The 16,149-nt window shown below is 42.1% G+C and overlaps 1 protein-coding gene across 1 annotated transcript in view; it reads left to right on the top strand.

Annotated features, from left to right (window-relative positions):
• Window positions 1-3,843: 3,843 nt before the first annotated feature.
• The window catches only part of OVCH2 (ovochymase 2), a 17,204-nt gene continuing 4,898 nt past the window's right edge, over window positions 3,844-16,149 (top strand). The window contains exons 1-10 of the mRNA XM_045892771.2: window positions 3,844-3,931; window positions 6,469-6,578; window positions 8,425-8,516; window positions 10,326-10,498; window positions 10,862-10,957; window positions 11,190-11,341; window positions 12,007-12,196; window positions 13,296-13,319; window positions 15,195-15,285; window positions 15,408-15,532. Coding sequence (XP_045748727.1) covers window positions 3,844-3,931; window positions 6,469-6,578; window positions 8,425-8,516; window positions 10,326-10,498; window positions 10,862-10,957; window positions 11,190-11,341; window positions 12,007-12,196; window positions 13,296-13,319; window positions 15,195-15,285; window positions 15,408-15,532 — 1,141 coding nt within the window. The remainder of the gene's footprint in view (window positions 3,932-6,468; window positions 6,579-8,424; window positions 8,517-10,325; window positions 10,499-10,861; window positions 10,958-11,189; window positions 11,342-12,006; window positions 12,197-13,295; window positions 13,320-15,194; window positions 15,286-15,407; window positions 15,533-16,149) is intronic.

Raw genomic sequence — 16,149 nt, 5'->3', positions numbered from 1 at the left:
AATATCCTTATTTTTAAAATTAAGATAATAATATTTAACTCAGATGGTTGCTGTGTTAAGTGAGATGGTGCATTTTAATACACCTAGCAATGGATGGTAGTAAACAAATAATCCATAAATGAGAATCTACTTCAAATGAGCAACTATTAGCTTCTACTAGAAATGCAAAGGACATTTATAAATCAGTAACAAAGAATGAATGTTACCTGTTGGTCAAATATTATGATAGGGACAAATTCTAGGCATCATCTCTGTGGGGCAGGGCTTATTTATGCAGGATTAAGGTCTGTCTAGAATACAAAACATTGACCTCTGCATCAGATATGCACAGGTTTGTTAACATCTCACTGAAAATCCAGTGGGAGAAAATCCAAGGAGATTGAGAAAATTAGGTGAGTTTAGGTCTGCCTGCACCATTATGCTGGCTGAGATATTCACTAAGGTCTCAGGAGCTTCATTTATTCTTCACATTATTTGTGTATAGGTATTACAATGGCAAACATCTAATTAGTTTTGAAATTTGATTTGGACCAACACAATTAATGTGGGCTATCCTTTGGTCATCTGTGATATTGCTAAGAAGTAGCCATGACAAGGTGCCTAGATACTTCTTCCTTTCCCTACCTCGTATTTATCTCTATCCCAATCCTCCCTTTGGATAACCAAGAATCTCTTCCTTGTTCCTGATTTCCATATGGTTTTTCATAAATGAAGTTACCATTTGTGTTGTTCTGAAATTGCTTTCTTTTACTCAAAAAACATTTTTTAAAAAAGATTTTATTTATTTATTTGACAGAGAGAGACACAGAGAGAGAGGGAACACAAGCAGGGAGAGTGGGAAAGGGAGAAGCAGGCTTCCCGCTGAGCAGGGAGCCCGATGCGGGGCTCGATCCCAGGACCCTGGGATCATGAACTGAGCCGAAGGCAGACGCTTAAAGACTGAGCCACCAAGGCACCCCTTCAAAAAACATTTTTAAGTAATTCCTTGTGAGTATGTATTAATCTCCTTCATTCTCTGTAAAGATCCATGGTATTCCAAGCATTAATTAGTATTTATTTAGCTATACCCTGCCAATGCTTCATTGTGCTTATATGCCAGTGGTTCTCTTGGATATACTCTAAGAAGTGGAATTACTGGGGCAAAAGCTTTGCCCAATTTAAATTCTGATAGATACTGCCAAGTTGCACTTCTTCATTCTTTGCATGTGTGTGTGTATATATAAGTGTGTGTGTGTGTGTGTGTGTGTATGTGATATTCTGGGTAATTTCTAAGAGCTATATTCCAGCTCATCAATTCTCTTCAGTTATGTATAATCTACTATTTAATCTATTTTTTTCTGAGTGTATTTTTTTATTTCTAGACTGTTTTTTATTTTTTCAAATTTCTGTGCTCTTTTCTAAAACAAAAACCCTTCTGAGTTTTCTTATTCTTCTATTTCTTCAAAATATTAACCAATATTTTATAATGTCTATTAGAACCTAAAGTTCTTGATGGTCTAAATCTGGTCTTTGATATGTCTGCTGACATACTCTTGTCTATTTCTGTTTGTTTTTGCTTTTGCTCTTTTGTAATTTCAAATTTTGAGCACATCTTTTTTTAGTGGGTTTTTGTCTGTGTTACTCTTGTTTAGCCTGGGTTGAAAGTATTTCTCCCAAATAAGTTTTGTTCTCTATTTCTGCTAGCTTCCTTCTATATCACTGGCTCAGGATAAATTGTGATGCTATTTTCTCAACTTGAAGTTCTACAGAAGAGGAAGACAGTAAAATTTGAACCCCACATGCATATTTGGTACAGAATTTGGTCTAAAATTCCCAAGAGAGACATTTTTTCCTTCCAAAGATTTTACAGTCTCATGATTGAAAAATTGATTTTATACTACCATGCCAAGCAACACTCGAATATATCCCTTTCTGCAAGTAACTACCATGTACAGTTATTATAATCCCTGGAACTCTGAGAGGATTGGGGACCTGGCCTTCTAGAAATTTAGTATTCCAGAACCTTATACAATCTCCCAATAAAGATTTTAGCATCAAGGGGTCATAGTTCACACTTTCAAGAGATTAGATTAAAAGCTTTTAATGACCAGCTTCATGTTGGGAAAGAGTGTGTTGCTAACATTGATAATTGTGATATGTGTTGAATACGTTGATATGAGAACTTAAAGGAAATGTCTTCTCCTAAACTGAAGGAAAAAGCAAGATCCTATGACATGTCTGTGTGGCAGTCAACAAAAATGCCCCACTCTCACATGGCAAGGAAAATCTCATCGTTTTTCATTTTAGAGTCAAATTTCTTTATTATGTGATATTAGAAACTGACACCAGGTTGAAAGCTCAAAAGGCTCTGTGGTTTAAAGGAACCTCCACACCTTCTTGAGGCTTGTCAACCTTGGCACATCTAGGTCTTCCTGCAAGTTTTACATTCGTAGTGCACAATAAATAGACAAAATATAGTGACTTAAAGTCAAGAACGCCATATTCCTAGTCAAATTGCTCTGGAAAGTGATTGATAAAATATAACAGGAACTGCAAGATCACTTGTTGTCAAAAAAAGATTGAGATTTTGATTATAGTTTAGACTTTAATTGATTACCTCTTATGATTGATACCAGTACCCAACAGCCAAATTAGTCCAGCTTCAGGATTAAAGTATTTGTGGAAATGCCTCAGTTGGAGGTTTGAGTGTCCTTCCTTCTTTGGTTTGCATTTATACTATTTGCATGTGATGTATTTTTTAAAGATTTATTTATTCATTTGAGAGGGAGAAAGAGAGCACGAGCAGGGGGAGGGGCAGAGGAAGAGAGAGTCCCAGGCAGACTCCCTGCTGAGCATAGAGCCCATGGGGCTCAACCTCACAACCCTGAGATCACGACCTGAGCCGAAACCAAGAGTTGGATGCTTAACCCACTGCGCCACCCAGGTGCCCCTGCATGTGATGTATTTTTATAGATTTATTTTGTCCAAGGGCAAAAGTTGTCACAAGGAAGTTAAAGGCTTCTGGTTTGACATTTGCTTTTGGGGGCAGGTAATTTGTAAAAGTTGACAGAAAAATCTCATATTCCTATGTGGGCATAGATAGCATTGGTCAATCCACAAGCGTTTCTCACACCCAGACCATGGCCACGAACTCAGCCAAAGAAGGGAAAGGCTTGTGCATAATCAGAAGCCACCTCCCTGTGCCACGTTGTCTACCAAGTGTAGAATGAAGGAGATTTAGTGTTTGCCTTCTATAAATATAAAAAATAGTCAGAAAAGGTAGATAGACAGTATCTAAATGACAGTCTGGTAGCTGATTTCCTGAGTGTGGTATCAAATTATCTTTCCTCCCCTCCCCTCTCCTCTCCTTCTCTAACACGTAGCTATAACCACCCATTTACAATTGGAAAATAAGTGAAACAAAAATGTTTTCGCATATTCTGATGGGTTGTTTGCAAACATGTAGTATAACCTGGTAAACAAGGACGACTTGATATTCAGTCCTCTTGTAGACAGTGGTAACCTATATACTAAGAAGCAAGTAATATTTGCAGGTGAAACCTTAGATACCAACCACTTGGCTAGCCAATATACTCTGAGGGAAGCAACATATTGATGTGGGTGTGTAATGGGACATGTAATATTGCTCGATCAAGACTATGCTTCCGTGGTTGACTCCCCACATTTTGCAAAGATCTTTGCAAGAAACCACATTCAGAAACATCATATGGACATGGTTGAATGACTCCAGTCTTTGTTAATAAATAACTTCCTTCTAAATTGGCTTCTTACTGGTCTCACCGGCTTTCTATTCGGTTTTCTTTAGTCTCTCTAAAATTTCCAGGAAAAACTCTGAGTCTCAAAATGCCTCTGAACAAGAATACGCTGTTTTTACTACTTGGAATTCTCTGTTTGGAACGAGATAAATCTGCAACTCTCTCTCTCCCCAAAGGTAAGTTCCAAATGAACTCTATAACTACCTTCATCTGCAGGAGTAAACTTTGCTGGCAATGGGCATCATTACTCCATTCAATGTTCCTTTGGGAAAACAGAAGCAGATATATTTTGGAGATCTGTTTTTCATGTAATTATCTTGGGCTTGTCTCCTGTAATCAGCGTATGAAACTGCATAAAATGTTCATGGAATACAACTTGGACAAATGGCATTGATCTGGAGAAAACGGATTATTCACTTATTTGGATACATTACAAAATCCCACCCTTTTTCGTGGAGCAAATTCTGGAAATCAACATATATCTGAAAGCATTTGCAATCTATTGGAAAATTATCTTACTGGGAAATATGAAGTATGTTCACTGTGGTGTATTAGGAATGGTCTTTTTCCCCTCAAGGAACATAAAGTGAGAACAGTTCTCGGCAGGCTTCTCCACAGTCAGAGTCATGCCAGCCCCAAGAATCATCCTGTTTTCTGTCTTTGCTTCAATGAGTTCAGGAAGTAGTAAGTTTTGTGACTAATTTATTTGTGATTCATTCAACTGAAACGGTTAGAAAATAAGCTTTTGATTCAATGTCATGCCTGCATTGGGTTCAGAATCAAAAGGCTCAGTGTTACATCCATCCTTTGCTGTTAATTAGCTGTGCGTTTCTTTGATTCTTCATTTTCTCATCTGTAATGCAGGGGCAATAGTGCTTGATTCATAGGCATAGAATGAAGATTAAGTGAGAAGTTATTTGTAAGAGCTTTGTGTATTTTAACATATTAATCCAAATAGTTATGCTCTCAAGGATATGCTGTCCAGAAAAAGCATTTGTTTATCCATCCAACTTTTCTAAGTGTCTACTGTAGGCTAGGAATTGTGTGAAACCTTGGAAATGCAGAGATGAATAAACATAGGGTTTTTTTTTTCCTTGTGTAGTATATAGTCCAAATAGAGGCAGATAAACTACTCATTATCACAATACTGCATGGCACAATCAATAAAAGTGGGGAGGAAAGAGTACTATACAGTACAGGAGAGACATTTAACACAGTTTGAGGAAATCAAGGAAGACTTCTCAGTTGAGGTGATGCCTGAGCTGAGGAATAAGGATGAGAGGGTCCAGCTAGATAAAGAAGTGGGTGATCATGAGGCAGAGCTTTCTAGGCCCTCCTTGAAAACAGGTAGAAAAGAATGATCTGCCGAAGGGACAGAATGTGTGCCATCCTTGAATTACCAGGCAGTCCTAAACATCTTTTTTTTTTTTTTAAAGATTTTATTTACTTATTTGTTTGACAGAGAGAGACACAGCAAGAGAGGGAACACAAGCAGGGGGAGTGGGAGAGGGAGAAGTAGGCTTCCCGCGGAGCGGGGAGCCCTATGTGGGGCTTGATCCTAGGACCCTGGGATCATGACCTGAGCTGAAGGCAGATGCTTAACAACTGAACCACCCAGGCACCCCGGTCCTAAACATCTTTAATCTAGCTCATCTGCTAGTTTAGGAGTCAAAAAAACCATCGAAGTTAAATAAGTAAATGCAACTTTTTCAGGGATAGCGTCCTTTCCACAAAAAAGAAAGAGCTCTTTTTGCCATTACCTGGCAACCCTTCTAGCCTAAAACCACTCTGTTGTGTGAATCATGACATGGTCTTCTCTCTACTCCACTGTTCTTTTTAATTTTTTTTAAAGATTTTATTTATTTATTTGAGAAAGAGAGAATGAGAGACAGAGAGCACTAGAGGGAAGAGTGTCAGAGGGAGAAGCAGACCCCCCGCTGAGCAGGGAGCCCGACGTGGGTCTCGATCCCAGGACTCCGGGGATCATGACCTGACACGAAGGCAGTCGCCCAACCAACTGAGCCACCCAGGCGCCCTCTACTCCACTGTTCTTGAACAAACTGCCACTTTCTAATTCCATAGGGAATGAAGTCCAATATCTGACAGTGTGCCAGGTATCATGGACCATGGTCTCAGACTCAATCTCCTGGGTGGAGCAGAGGAGATGTACACACAATTACAATCTAATGCAGAGTATGGCATCACCTGCTTCACCAATTAACTGAGCAGCTTCTATGCATCATGAACTGCTCTTGATATTTTGAATTTAGATATTTCTAAGATTAAGTTCCTATCTTTGAGACACCCACAGTCTAGTTGGGTTTAAAGACAAAGAAATAACCATAATGGCATGTGATCAATGCCATTGAGGAAATCATAGACGTAGAGTGCTGTGAGGAGCCTTTAAGGGGCCAAATTGCTCAGAATCAAGGGGGCTACATTCCTGCTGACCCAGTGGAGATCTACCTCTGAGGTCCTTAATCTTCGTATCAGAAAAGTAGATCTCTTCAGGATATGCCTATTCTATGTGACAAAAGCTGAACAATCCCATGTACTGCAAATCACAGCAAATCCCACAATTAACATAAAGTCATATTGTAATCTTTCTACATGCTCCATGTCCTACAGTTTTTTCTTGCTCAGAAAAGTTTCCTGTACTCCTCAGTTCTAGGAGCTATCTAATCACTAGATTTTTGTCTTCTCTCTTTCCCAGCTCCCACTTGTGGGCGGAGTTTGGTGAAGGCACAAACTTGGAATTACCTTAACATTTTCAGTCGCATTGTTGGGGGAAACCAAGTGGAGAAGGGTTCCTACCCCTGGCAGGTGAGTCTCAGGAAACATTCTCTGGTGGGTAGACTATGAGCTTTCTCAGGAATGGATGTCCCAGAAACACATGTTACTCATTAGTACACTCCTTTCTGCCTAACTCATCATCAGAGATCTCATGAGTGTGTGCCAGGATCCAAGTCCCTCATGATGTCCATCCATTGAGTTCCAGAAAATGTGTGCTCAGAATAATTACATGCACTATTGGCTTGCCCCCCAAATTGGAAATGCTACCCCAAACTTTCAGCCCCTAAGACAAAAATCCCACTTCAATAAGCTAAAAAACTCTTGAATTTATAATTAAAACAATTTTCTGATTCAACAAATATAATTATCTCATTATAATTAAAGATGATCAGGAAAGTCAAAGGTGTCATATCCATAGGTCTACTTTCTGTTTGGAGGTTTATACTATACCACAGGATCTCCTAGGGAATAATCAAGAATACTGCCTCCTTAGAAGCTACTTTCCTAAGAATTTTCTCTCAATCTAACCTCCATCAAATGCCCTTGTGCATCTGTCTCTAGCCTATGGTGTTCACATTTATTGTCTTTGAAATTCTCCCAACTTTCTTTACCCTGAGAACCATGTTGTTTTCTTGCCTCTTAACTTTGTGAGTAATAGCTCCTTACTTTTACTTTGTTTAAGTCAGTCACATTAATTTTTGGTCAGTGGATATTTAGTAACGGTTGGTTGATTGAGTTTATGTTTAGTAGGTTGACTGAATGGCTGAGTCATTGCCATTTGATTAACTGATGAATTAATTACTTGGTTGAAGAGTTAATTGATCAGATGCTTATTTGATCAACTGGTTGACTAATCAATTTAGAAGTTCACATTCAAGTCAGAGTCAGTGATGTTATTTATTTATTTATTTTTTAATTTTTTTATTTTTTTTAAAGATTTTATTCATTTATTTGAGAGAGAATGAGATAGAGAGAGCATGAGAGGGGGAGGGTCAGCGGGAGAAGCAGACTCCCTGCCGAGCAGGGAGCCCGATGCGGGACTCGATCCAGGGACTCCAGGATCATGACCTGAGCCGAAGGCAGTCGCTTAACCAACTGAGCCACCCAGGTGCCCGATGTTATTTATTTTTACTTATTCTTTTTCCCTGTATTAAAATTTTTTCAGTTGTTCATTGAACAATTTTTGGTCAAAAAGTGACAACTCTAATAAATGTCTTCTTTTCTCATTCCGACAATGGAATTAAGAGCATTTACTTGTACTCTGAAAGCATTTTAGAGTTAAATATCATGAACAGGATAAACCATAGATAGAAAGTCATTGCTAGAGGCAGATCAAAAAATAGGCTTGAAGCAGTGACAGAGGTGAAATAGTTAAGGGCATGAGAAAATTGTAGGTACTGACTATTTCTTCTAAGAGGCTTGGAGGAATTGGAGCATGTGTGGAAAATTTCCTTAGCCTTCACCTGTTTTTCTCCCAAACCTGTTTATCCGGACTCTGCTGTATCTTACACTTCTCTTTCTTTCTCTTCATTCACAAAACTGTTCATATTGCTAGAGTAACAGTCTGGGCCAACACTGTTATGAAAATAAATAAACAAATACCAACAATTTTTACTACCAGCTCTACTAAACCCTTATAGCCAACCATCTCAAATGAACTACCTCTCCTACAGACCAAGGTTGGGAATGTTCTGGTTCCAACACTGCTCTTCTTTCTGAGCTGTCATGGGATGGGTTTTACTCCTCCACAGCCCACAATTTCTAATATTTGTAAGATATCTGGGTCTATTTTTCAGAATATGTTCGGTCTCCAGATTTGGGGGGTGGGTGGCCCCAGGGCCTTAACGTGCTCCCATTTAGGCTCTTTGTAATTCAGGTATCCCTGAAACGAAGGCAGAAGCACATCTGTGGCGGGACCATCGTCTCTGCACAGTGGGTGATCACGGCTGCCCACTGTATTGCAAACAGGTAAGGAAGGCCTAGCTCGTGGATAAACACCAGATTACCCTCCTCCTCCTTTGCGATCAGCAGCAACAACTCCATTAAAACATGGAAATGTGTGATGTATACTTTAGCACAGGAACATAACAAAAAAGCACAACACAAAGAGGGATCGCTGACATCGTCGAAGGACAGTCAACTTGGTAGAAAACATACTTTGTTTGCAGGAGTAGGATACTGTGTTTACTTAAATGTGACTGGAAGTCATTAAAGAATAATATCCAAGTGAAAACAAACATCACGAAGATATATTTGTGAAAATTCTCTCTTAAATTTCTGTGAAAAAAAAAAAAAAGCTGATTCATTATACATTTTAAAAAATTGATGAAAGAACTGAATTCTTCTCCTGAGGCCAATATTGCACTGTATGTTAGCTAACTAGAATTTAAATAAAAATTTGAAGAAAAAAATTGATAAAAGAAAACAAAGGGAGGCCAGTAAAGAAGGCACCCATGTCTGCTTTCCTACTGGTGCAGCCTCTCTGAGCTTCAGTCTAACAACTTCCATTCTTTATCCAATTTCCTGTGTACTCTAAACGTTCTCTTGTTATTAGTGCTCTTGGTAGTTAGTCACTAGGGGGCGATCAAGATCATTTCCCATATTTGCCCTCTTTCCCTTCAAGTCTGCAAACATTCACTGGATATTTACTTGGTGCTAGACACTTTGGTGGGTACCAAAGATACAAAGATAAGTAAGATGTAATTCCTGCCCCCCGCAGAGAGTTAATAGTCTAAAGAAGAGTCAACTGATAATTTCACTGCAGTGTGGCAAGTGACTAGGGTAAAGGGATGCTGTGTATTAGGTTAGGTACTCAATATAGCCAAGAGTCAGGGAAATATACCAAGAGAAAATCATGCCCTTTCCAATTCTGTATAAAGTCATCACTTTGGGGAATGAAGGGTCCCCAAAGATGGTAAGCCCAAAGTTGTTAATCTACCCCAGTGCATCCCACCAAGCTCCTTTCAAGATAACCTGGCTACAGGATAAAGGGAAATAGAATGGTCTTTCCTATCTCACACCAGGTCTCTAAATTACAAACATAAAGGAAGTAGGGGGAGATCCCCACCTCCCATTGTTTTAATCAGTCCCAAGCCTTGAGTGTGCATGCTCTCTGAGATATCAGAGTTATGATGCTATTATGTCTTTCATAATATACATAAAGCATTAGCTCTCTGATACTAAAGCAGCATACTTAGGGGGGATCACAAATCATTCTCAAAGAATCACTGATACTGAGGCCAGGCCAACCACCTAGGGTAGCTGAATAAAATCCACTATGGCTTCAGATCCCTCAGTTACAATATATATGCATTTTTAGACATTTTATGAATAACACTGCAAAGTATTCAATTTATCACATTATTGGTTCCATTTAAGGCCACTCTTGACTAGTCCCCCACTTAAATTGGGAACCTTTGTATTTTTACTAGTAATGATGGAATCATTCTCACTTTCTCTGTTTGGCATCCTCACACCCACATTATCCATCCAGGTAATTTTATTTATTTATTTGAGAGAGAGAGAGAATGAGAGAGAGCACATGAGAGGGGGGAGGGTCAGAGGGAGAAGCAGACTCCCCGCCGAGCAGGGAGCCCGATGCGGGACTCGATCCCGGGACTCCAGGATCATGACCTGAGCCGAAGGCAGTCGCTTAACCAACTGAGCCACCCAGGCGCCCTCCATCCAGGTAATTTTAAAGAGGCCAGATTGTCAATCATTACAAGTGTCCTCAGAGGCTAAATGAAATTTGCTCAGTTTACTGCTTCCTCTTCATAGAAATACTGCAACAACTCTGAATGTTACTGCTGGAGAACATGACTTGAGCCATACAGAGCCAGGGGAGCAAACCCTCACCGTGGAAACCATCATCATACATCCCTATTTCTCCATCAAGAAGCCAATGGACTATGATATTGCTCTTTTGAAGATGGCTGGTGCCTTCCATTTTGGTAAACATTTGAGGCTCACTGTGAATTGTCTAGCCCATGTTCCCTATAACTTCTGCTCCATAACACATTCCCTACAATGTATGTTATAGAGCATATGTCCAACAGTGCTGGGTCATGCACTTCAAGATAGGGATCTGGGGTGGAGGGCCCCCTCTGTGAAACCCTTTTTGTTTGTGGCTTCAGATACAGGATTATGTGGAGTCAGGAGAGAGCCTTTCTTTGTCTGAGAAGTGACCCCTGGAGGTGTGAGGCACAGATATGTCACATGATCTTTGGGGAACTACCTAGGTGCCAATTGGCAAGTGGCTTAGGATGTCCTCCCTTCCATGGGTGAGACAAGCCCCGCCCTGCTCTTTTCTTCAGGCCGGTTTGTGGGGCCCATGTGTCTTCCAGAGCCAAAGGAACGATTTGAGGCTGGATTTATTTGTACAACTGCAGGCTGGGGCCGCTCGGCTGAACGTAAGAACTATGCCACTTCTCTTAATCAGATGTCAGAACTTTCTGGTGGGTAATCAGAAAATACAGTTTTTAATCTATGTTTTAAAAAACAATTGTGTAAACATTTTAAAAGAGAATATCCATTGTACTGAGAAATTCAGGTCTTTCCAAAAGATACAAACCTGAATGGGGCATCTTCAACTCGGGAAAGGCGAGGGTGCGTTGCTGGGACTCTCCCCTCTGTGTTTTCTAGATGGCGTTCTCTCACAAGTTTTGCAGGAAGTGGACCTGCCCATTTTGACCCAGGAAGAATGTATGGCAGCTCTGTTAACCCTAAAGAAACCTGTCAGTGGGCAGACCTTTCTCTGCACAGGCTTCCCAGATGGAGGGGGAGATGCATGTCAGGTAGGTGGGGAGTGGCTGGGTTGAAATGTCTCAGGCAGGGCTTCCCTCAGTTTTGTCATCAGGGGAGGAGCTGAAAGAAGGCTGTAGGTAAGACTGGACTCTGGAAAGAAGGGTCAGGAGTGACAAGGGAGGTCAAGTCAAAATAAAGGGACAGTTTATACAAGCTGTTTTTACCAGGGAGGGTGGATTCAGAGGAGGTCTCCTACTTTTTCCAAAAGACCAAATAACGGGGATGATGCCAACAGTGAGCTTAGGGTTCTCTACCCCTGAAGACCGGCTGGCTTTTTCCCTTTTAGAGGTTTCCAATTTGTGGGTAATGGGAACTTTCCTTTCCTTCCATTCCTCTTGCTGAGCAAGACCTGAGATCAGTTTTACAATTGGGCAAGACTTCTCTGAGGCTGTAGGATGAGACAGGAGTAGGAAGAAAGTCTGATGTTTGATGAAACAAACATCCCCCTAGGACGGGGAGAAAGAGGTGGAATTGGTAAGGCTCCAGTGATATTTGAAGATTTAATGTGAATTGTGCTTGGCTATTCTCCTGGGCCCCTGAGTCCAACTTATTAGAAGTGAAGAAATGTCATTGATCCTCATCTAGCATCTCTGTGGGGGAAAAGAGTGAGCACAGACCTAGCAATGATGGTAAGAGAGGCTTTTTCCTCCCACAGGGAGATTCAGGAGGTTCCCTCATGTGCCGGAATAAGAAGGGGGCTTGGACTCTGGCTGGTGTGACTTCTTGGGGTTCGGGCTGTGGCCGAGGCTGGAGAAACAACATGCAGAAAGATGACCAAGGATCCCCTGGGATCTTCACAGATCTTAGAAAAGTGCTTCCCTGGATCCACAAACACATCCAAATTGGTAATAATGCCAGCACATGAGGTCAAGAAGCTAGGCCCAGCGAGGGTGTCGGCAGTCTAGGCAAGTCCAGACAGGCTCTATTTCTGTTTTTAGTGTAGCACATAAGAATTGTGACATTTACAAGATTTAAAATGAGTAAAATATGGTGTGCAGTGCAGCAAATATTCAAAGAATCATGAATCCATCCATCCTAGACTTCGTCAAATTTGCCTTTAGTTGAAACTATCAGTTAGTGATGTATTTTCATCACTTACTTCTCAACTGTGCTGGCAAGATTTAGCGAACTATAGTGGTTCTGAACCAGTGGAAATTTTGCCTCCCAGAGGACAATGTCTGGAGACATTTTGGTTGTCACCATGAGGGGAGGGGTGCCACTGGCATCTAGGGGGTAGGAGCTATGGCTGTTGCTAAGCATCCTACAATGCACAGGACGGCACCCAAAGAACGATCCGGCCCAAAATGTGAGTAATGCTGTGGTTGAGAAGGCCTGGCACAGATCTGGGTACCATGAGTCTGAGAAGGTCAGCGTCTGTACACACCCTTCTCACTGACCAGGAGTTCATTGAAACTTCATTTCTGCCTCCAAAGCCAACTTCATTGTTTTCCAACAGTAGCTTCCAGCTTCAATAGGGCTTCTCTTCTGTCCCAAAGAGGTTAATTCAAATTCATTCAGTAAGAACTTGGGTTTGTTTTCAAGTGTAGGGTCCTGTAGCAGGCATCCAAGCCCTCCAGTTGTAGCCACACCAGCAACTCTCTTGTAGTTGTGGGTCACTTATTTCCATCTCCAGCCTCCCTTCTCGTGAAAACTGAGAGAAGAAGACCAGATAACCTCTTGCTCTGTATAACCTCCAAGCTCATCATGGCCTGTTTCTTAATTCGCCCACTTAATAAAGAGAGTGAAATTTCATTAAAACACCAAGGCGACTTTCCTGCTTTGTCAATTTACCCCTTCTGTTCTTTCCACAGATTAAATTTTCATTAGTTGCATATTGACTCAAAAATGCCTGCACTTTGGAGCCAGGGAAGTGCTAACTTCTTGAAATGTTGTTCAAGAGACCACACACAGACCTTGAACAGCATCTTTCTTTTTCTTTCCTAGGGAAGCTGAGAAAGAGCTCCAGAGGTGGGTATTGCTCACAGCCTGCTCCACAAGGAGCAGGAAGTAATATCTAGCATTTCTGAATATAGGTTCCCTTTATAATCAAAAGTCTTTGCAAGAGCTCTCTCTGCTCACTGGGTATAAAGCTACCCACACTTGGGGCATCCGCAGCCATTCCTTGCCAGTCAGGGCAGGCCATTGCCAAGAAGGAGCCCTGGATTCCCTCCGATTTCACTTCTTGAGAACTCCAGCTCAACTCAGCAAACATTTGCCAAATCCTAGCTTTGGATCAGAGACTCGGGGGCAGGAGAGTGAGGCAGTGCAGATGTGGTCAATAAGCTACACACCTTACCCTGAAAGTGTCCTCGAGTGTACAAGGGACTCTCCTCCGGGGTTACATGGCAAGTCTGCAGTGAAGCCACTCTGTCATATTGGGAAAGCTCCTTCCTACCTCTGGACCTCAGTTTTCTCATCCATAAAGAAAAGAGTCTGGGCCAGATGGTCTCTAAGGCAGCTTTAGCTCAAATTCTTCAGTGGTTCTGTGAGTCTGTGGAACCATCTACAAAGAACTATGGGGAAAAAAGTACCCTGAGAACTAGAGGAGTGAGTGGCTGGGGAAAAAAGCCAGATGTGGCTTTGCAGCCCAGACACCTTTTAAGCTGAATCACAGAAAAACACAAAGAACAAGTAGAATGTTGTCAGGTGGAAACGGGATACAGGTAAAGAAAAATATTGCAGCTCAAGGAATCATCTTTGTCCAAAGACGACACTGAAGGACGGAGAACTGAAAATATAGGGGGTAAAAGAGACCAGTGCGTCAGTCAGAGCAGCTGAAGTGGGGGTGTGTGTAATGGGGTTTGATGAGGGAGATTAGAAAATAAATTGAAACCAAGTAGTGGAACCTTTGGATGCCTGTCAAAAAAGTTTGGATTGACTGAGTAATAGGAAGTTGATGAATTAGGTAACTAGATTAGAGCAATATTCTGGTGGTACGAGAACAGCATGTAGGGGATAGGTTGGAGGGGACTTCTGAGATTACACATTAGTTCCAGAGACCTAGGACAGGGCTGGAGAATGAAAGCATGGGAATAGAAACAGGAGGAATTGGGACCCGGTAGTCACTTTGATGAAGGGTGGTGAGGGGCAGGGAGGAAGCAAGGATGGTACCAAAGTTTCGAGCATGGGAGATGAAGCAAAGGGCACATAAAAGTAATCTAATCAGGGGGCGCCTGGGTGGTGCAGTTGGTTGAGCGTTTGACTCTTGGTTTCAGCTCACAGGGTGATCTCAGAGTTGCGGGATCGAGTCTCATGTCAGGCTCCATGCTAGGCATGGAGTCTGCTTGAGTTTCTCTCTCCCTCTCCCTCTCCCTCTGCCCCTCCCCCTGCTCACACACCCTGTCTAAAATCAATCAATCAATCAATCAATCAATCAATCAATCAATCTTTCTTAACAAAAGGTAACCTAATCAGAAGCGGAAGCAGTTTTGCAGACCATTTGTAGCATGTTAAGGGGATATCTAGGAAATGGTTGCAAAACCAGGTCTGCAGCTCAGGAGTGTAGAATAATAGTTGAAACTCAGGGTATAAATGAGACCCGTCAGAGGGCTCGTATAGAGAGAGGTGAAAGCTAAGGATAGAACCTGGGAAATACATGTAGGTATAGAATCGAGTTATGATGCCAGAGAAAGAATAGTGAAGGAGAAGAAATCATCGAATCTCGAGGTTAAGCAGGATCTAAAAAAGAACAGAAAGAATAAGGCATGGCAGAAGCCACGGCAGGGAAAGCTTTCCCAAGAGAGGAAGCATGCATAATGAAGAACCAGGGGGTTCCGGTGTCTGCACAGGTTCCAGAAGGCTAGCCCCCACTGTCACCCTGCTTCTCATGGCTCTCTCTCCCAGCCCCATGCAGCGAGCAGGATCGTGTGCTCCGCGAGTCTGAGGGCGAGTTGCACTTCCCAGAAGGCCCCTACCTGTATTACGAGAGCCAACAGTGAGTAGCCCCCTGCCCCTCCTCCCCCAACCGCCACCTCCAGTCTGACTGTGCCCAGTAACTGGACTGTGACAGCCACTTTCTGTCTAGAAATGACACCCTCTTAATGGATCTGCCTGCAGACGGTGTGTCTGGACCCTGTTGGTCCCAGAGAAAATGCATGTACTGCTCGGTGTTTCCCACTTGGATGCAGAGTCTTGTCACCACAGTTACCTCTCCATCTATTCCGTAGAAGACAGACTTATCGGTGAGCGGATTTTCACGTTGTCAAATGGACACTTGTGCTGGGAGGGCTTCATGGGGCTGGGATGCCGTACGTCTGGCACTGAGGCATCTCTAAACACCACGCTGCCCATCTCTAAGTTTGAGACTCGGGATTGACAGTGGAAAGGAACTGAATCTGAGCCATTTCGTTTGCTGCATCTGCTTGCCCTGGAACCAGACTTCCTGGATTCGTGTGCCAGGCCTGGAGCCCCTCAGGAGTAAAATACAGACACATCACAGGGGGAATGTTGCTTTCCTAGGCATGCAAACGACCTGTATTGCATCATCCAGCTAAGAAGGAAAGTACCAATGGATAATCATGAGTAGAGGCAAAGGTTCCTTATGCAAGAAACTGAGATGAAGGAGCATTTCTGTGGTTCCTAACAGGAGGTGATTTTTGCTGCCCAGGACATAACGTGGCAACGTCTCAGAGCATTTCTGGTTGTCATGATTAGAAGGAGTATTACTGGTATCTGGCGAGCAGAGGCCAGGATGCTGTAAAACATCCCATAATGCACAAGACAGTCTGAACACCAAGCATGTTCCAGTTCAAAGATGTCAGTGGTACCAAGGTTGAGAAACCCCGGCTTAGACAATCCC

The sequence above is a fragment of the Mirounga angustirostris genome, unplaced genomic scaffold (assembly GCF_029215605.1).
Source record: "Mirounga angustirostris isolate CCGP_5_RB_7025 unplaced genomic scaffold, mMirAng1.0.hap1 SCAF_13, whole genome shotgun sequence".
Lineage (NCBI taxonomy): Eukaryota > Metazoa > Chordata > Mammalia > Carnivora > Phocidae > Mirounga > Mirounga angustirostris.
Note: the sequence above shows the minus strand (reverse complement) of the source record. Positions and strands in the feature narration are given on the sequence as shown.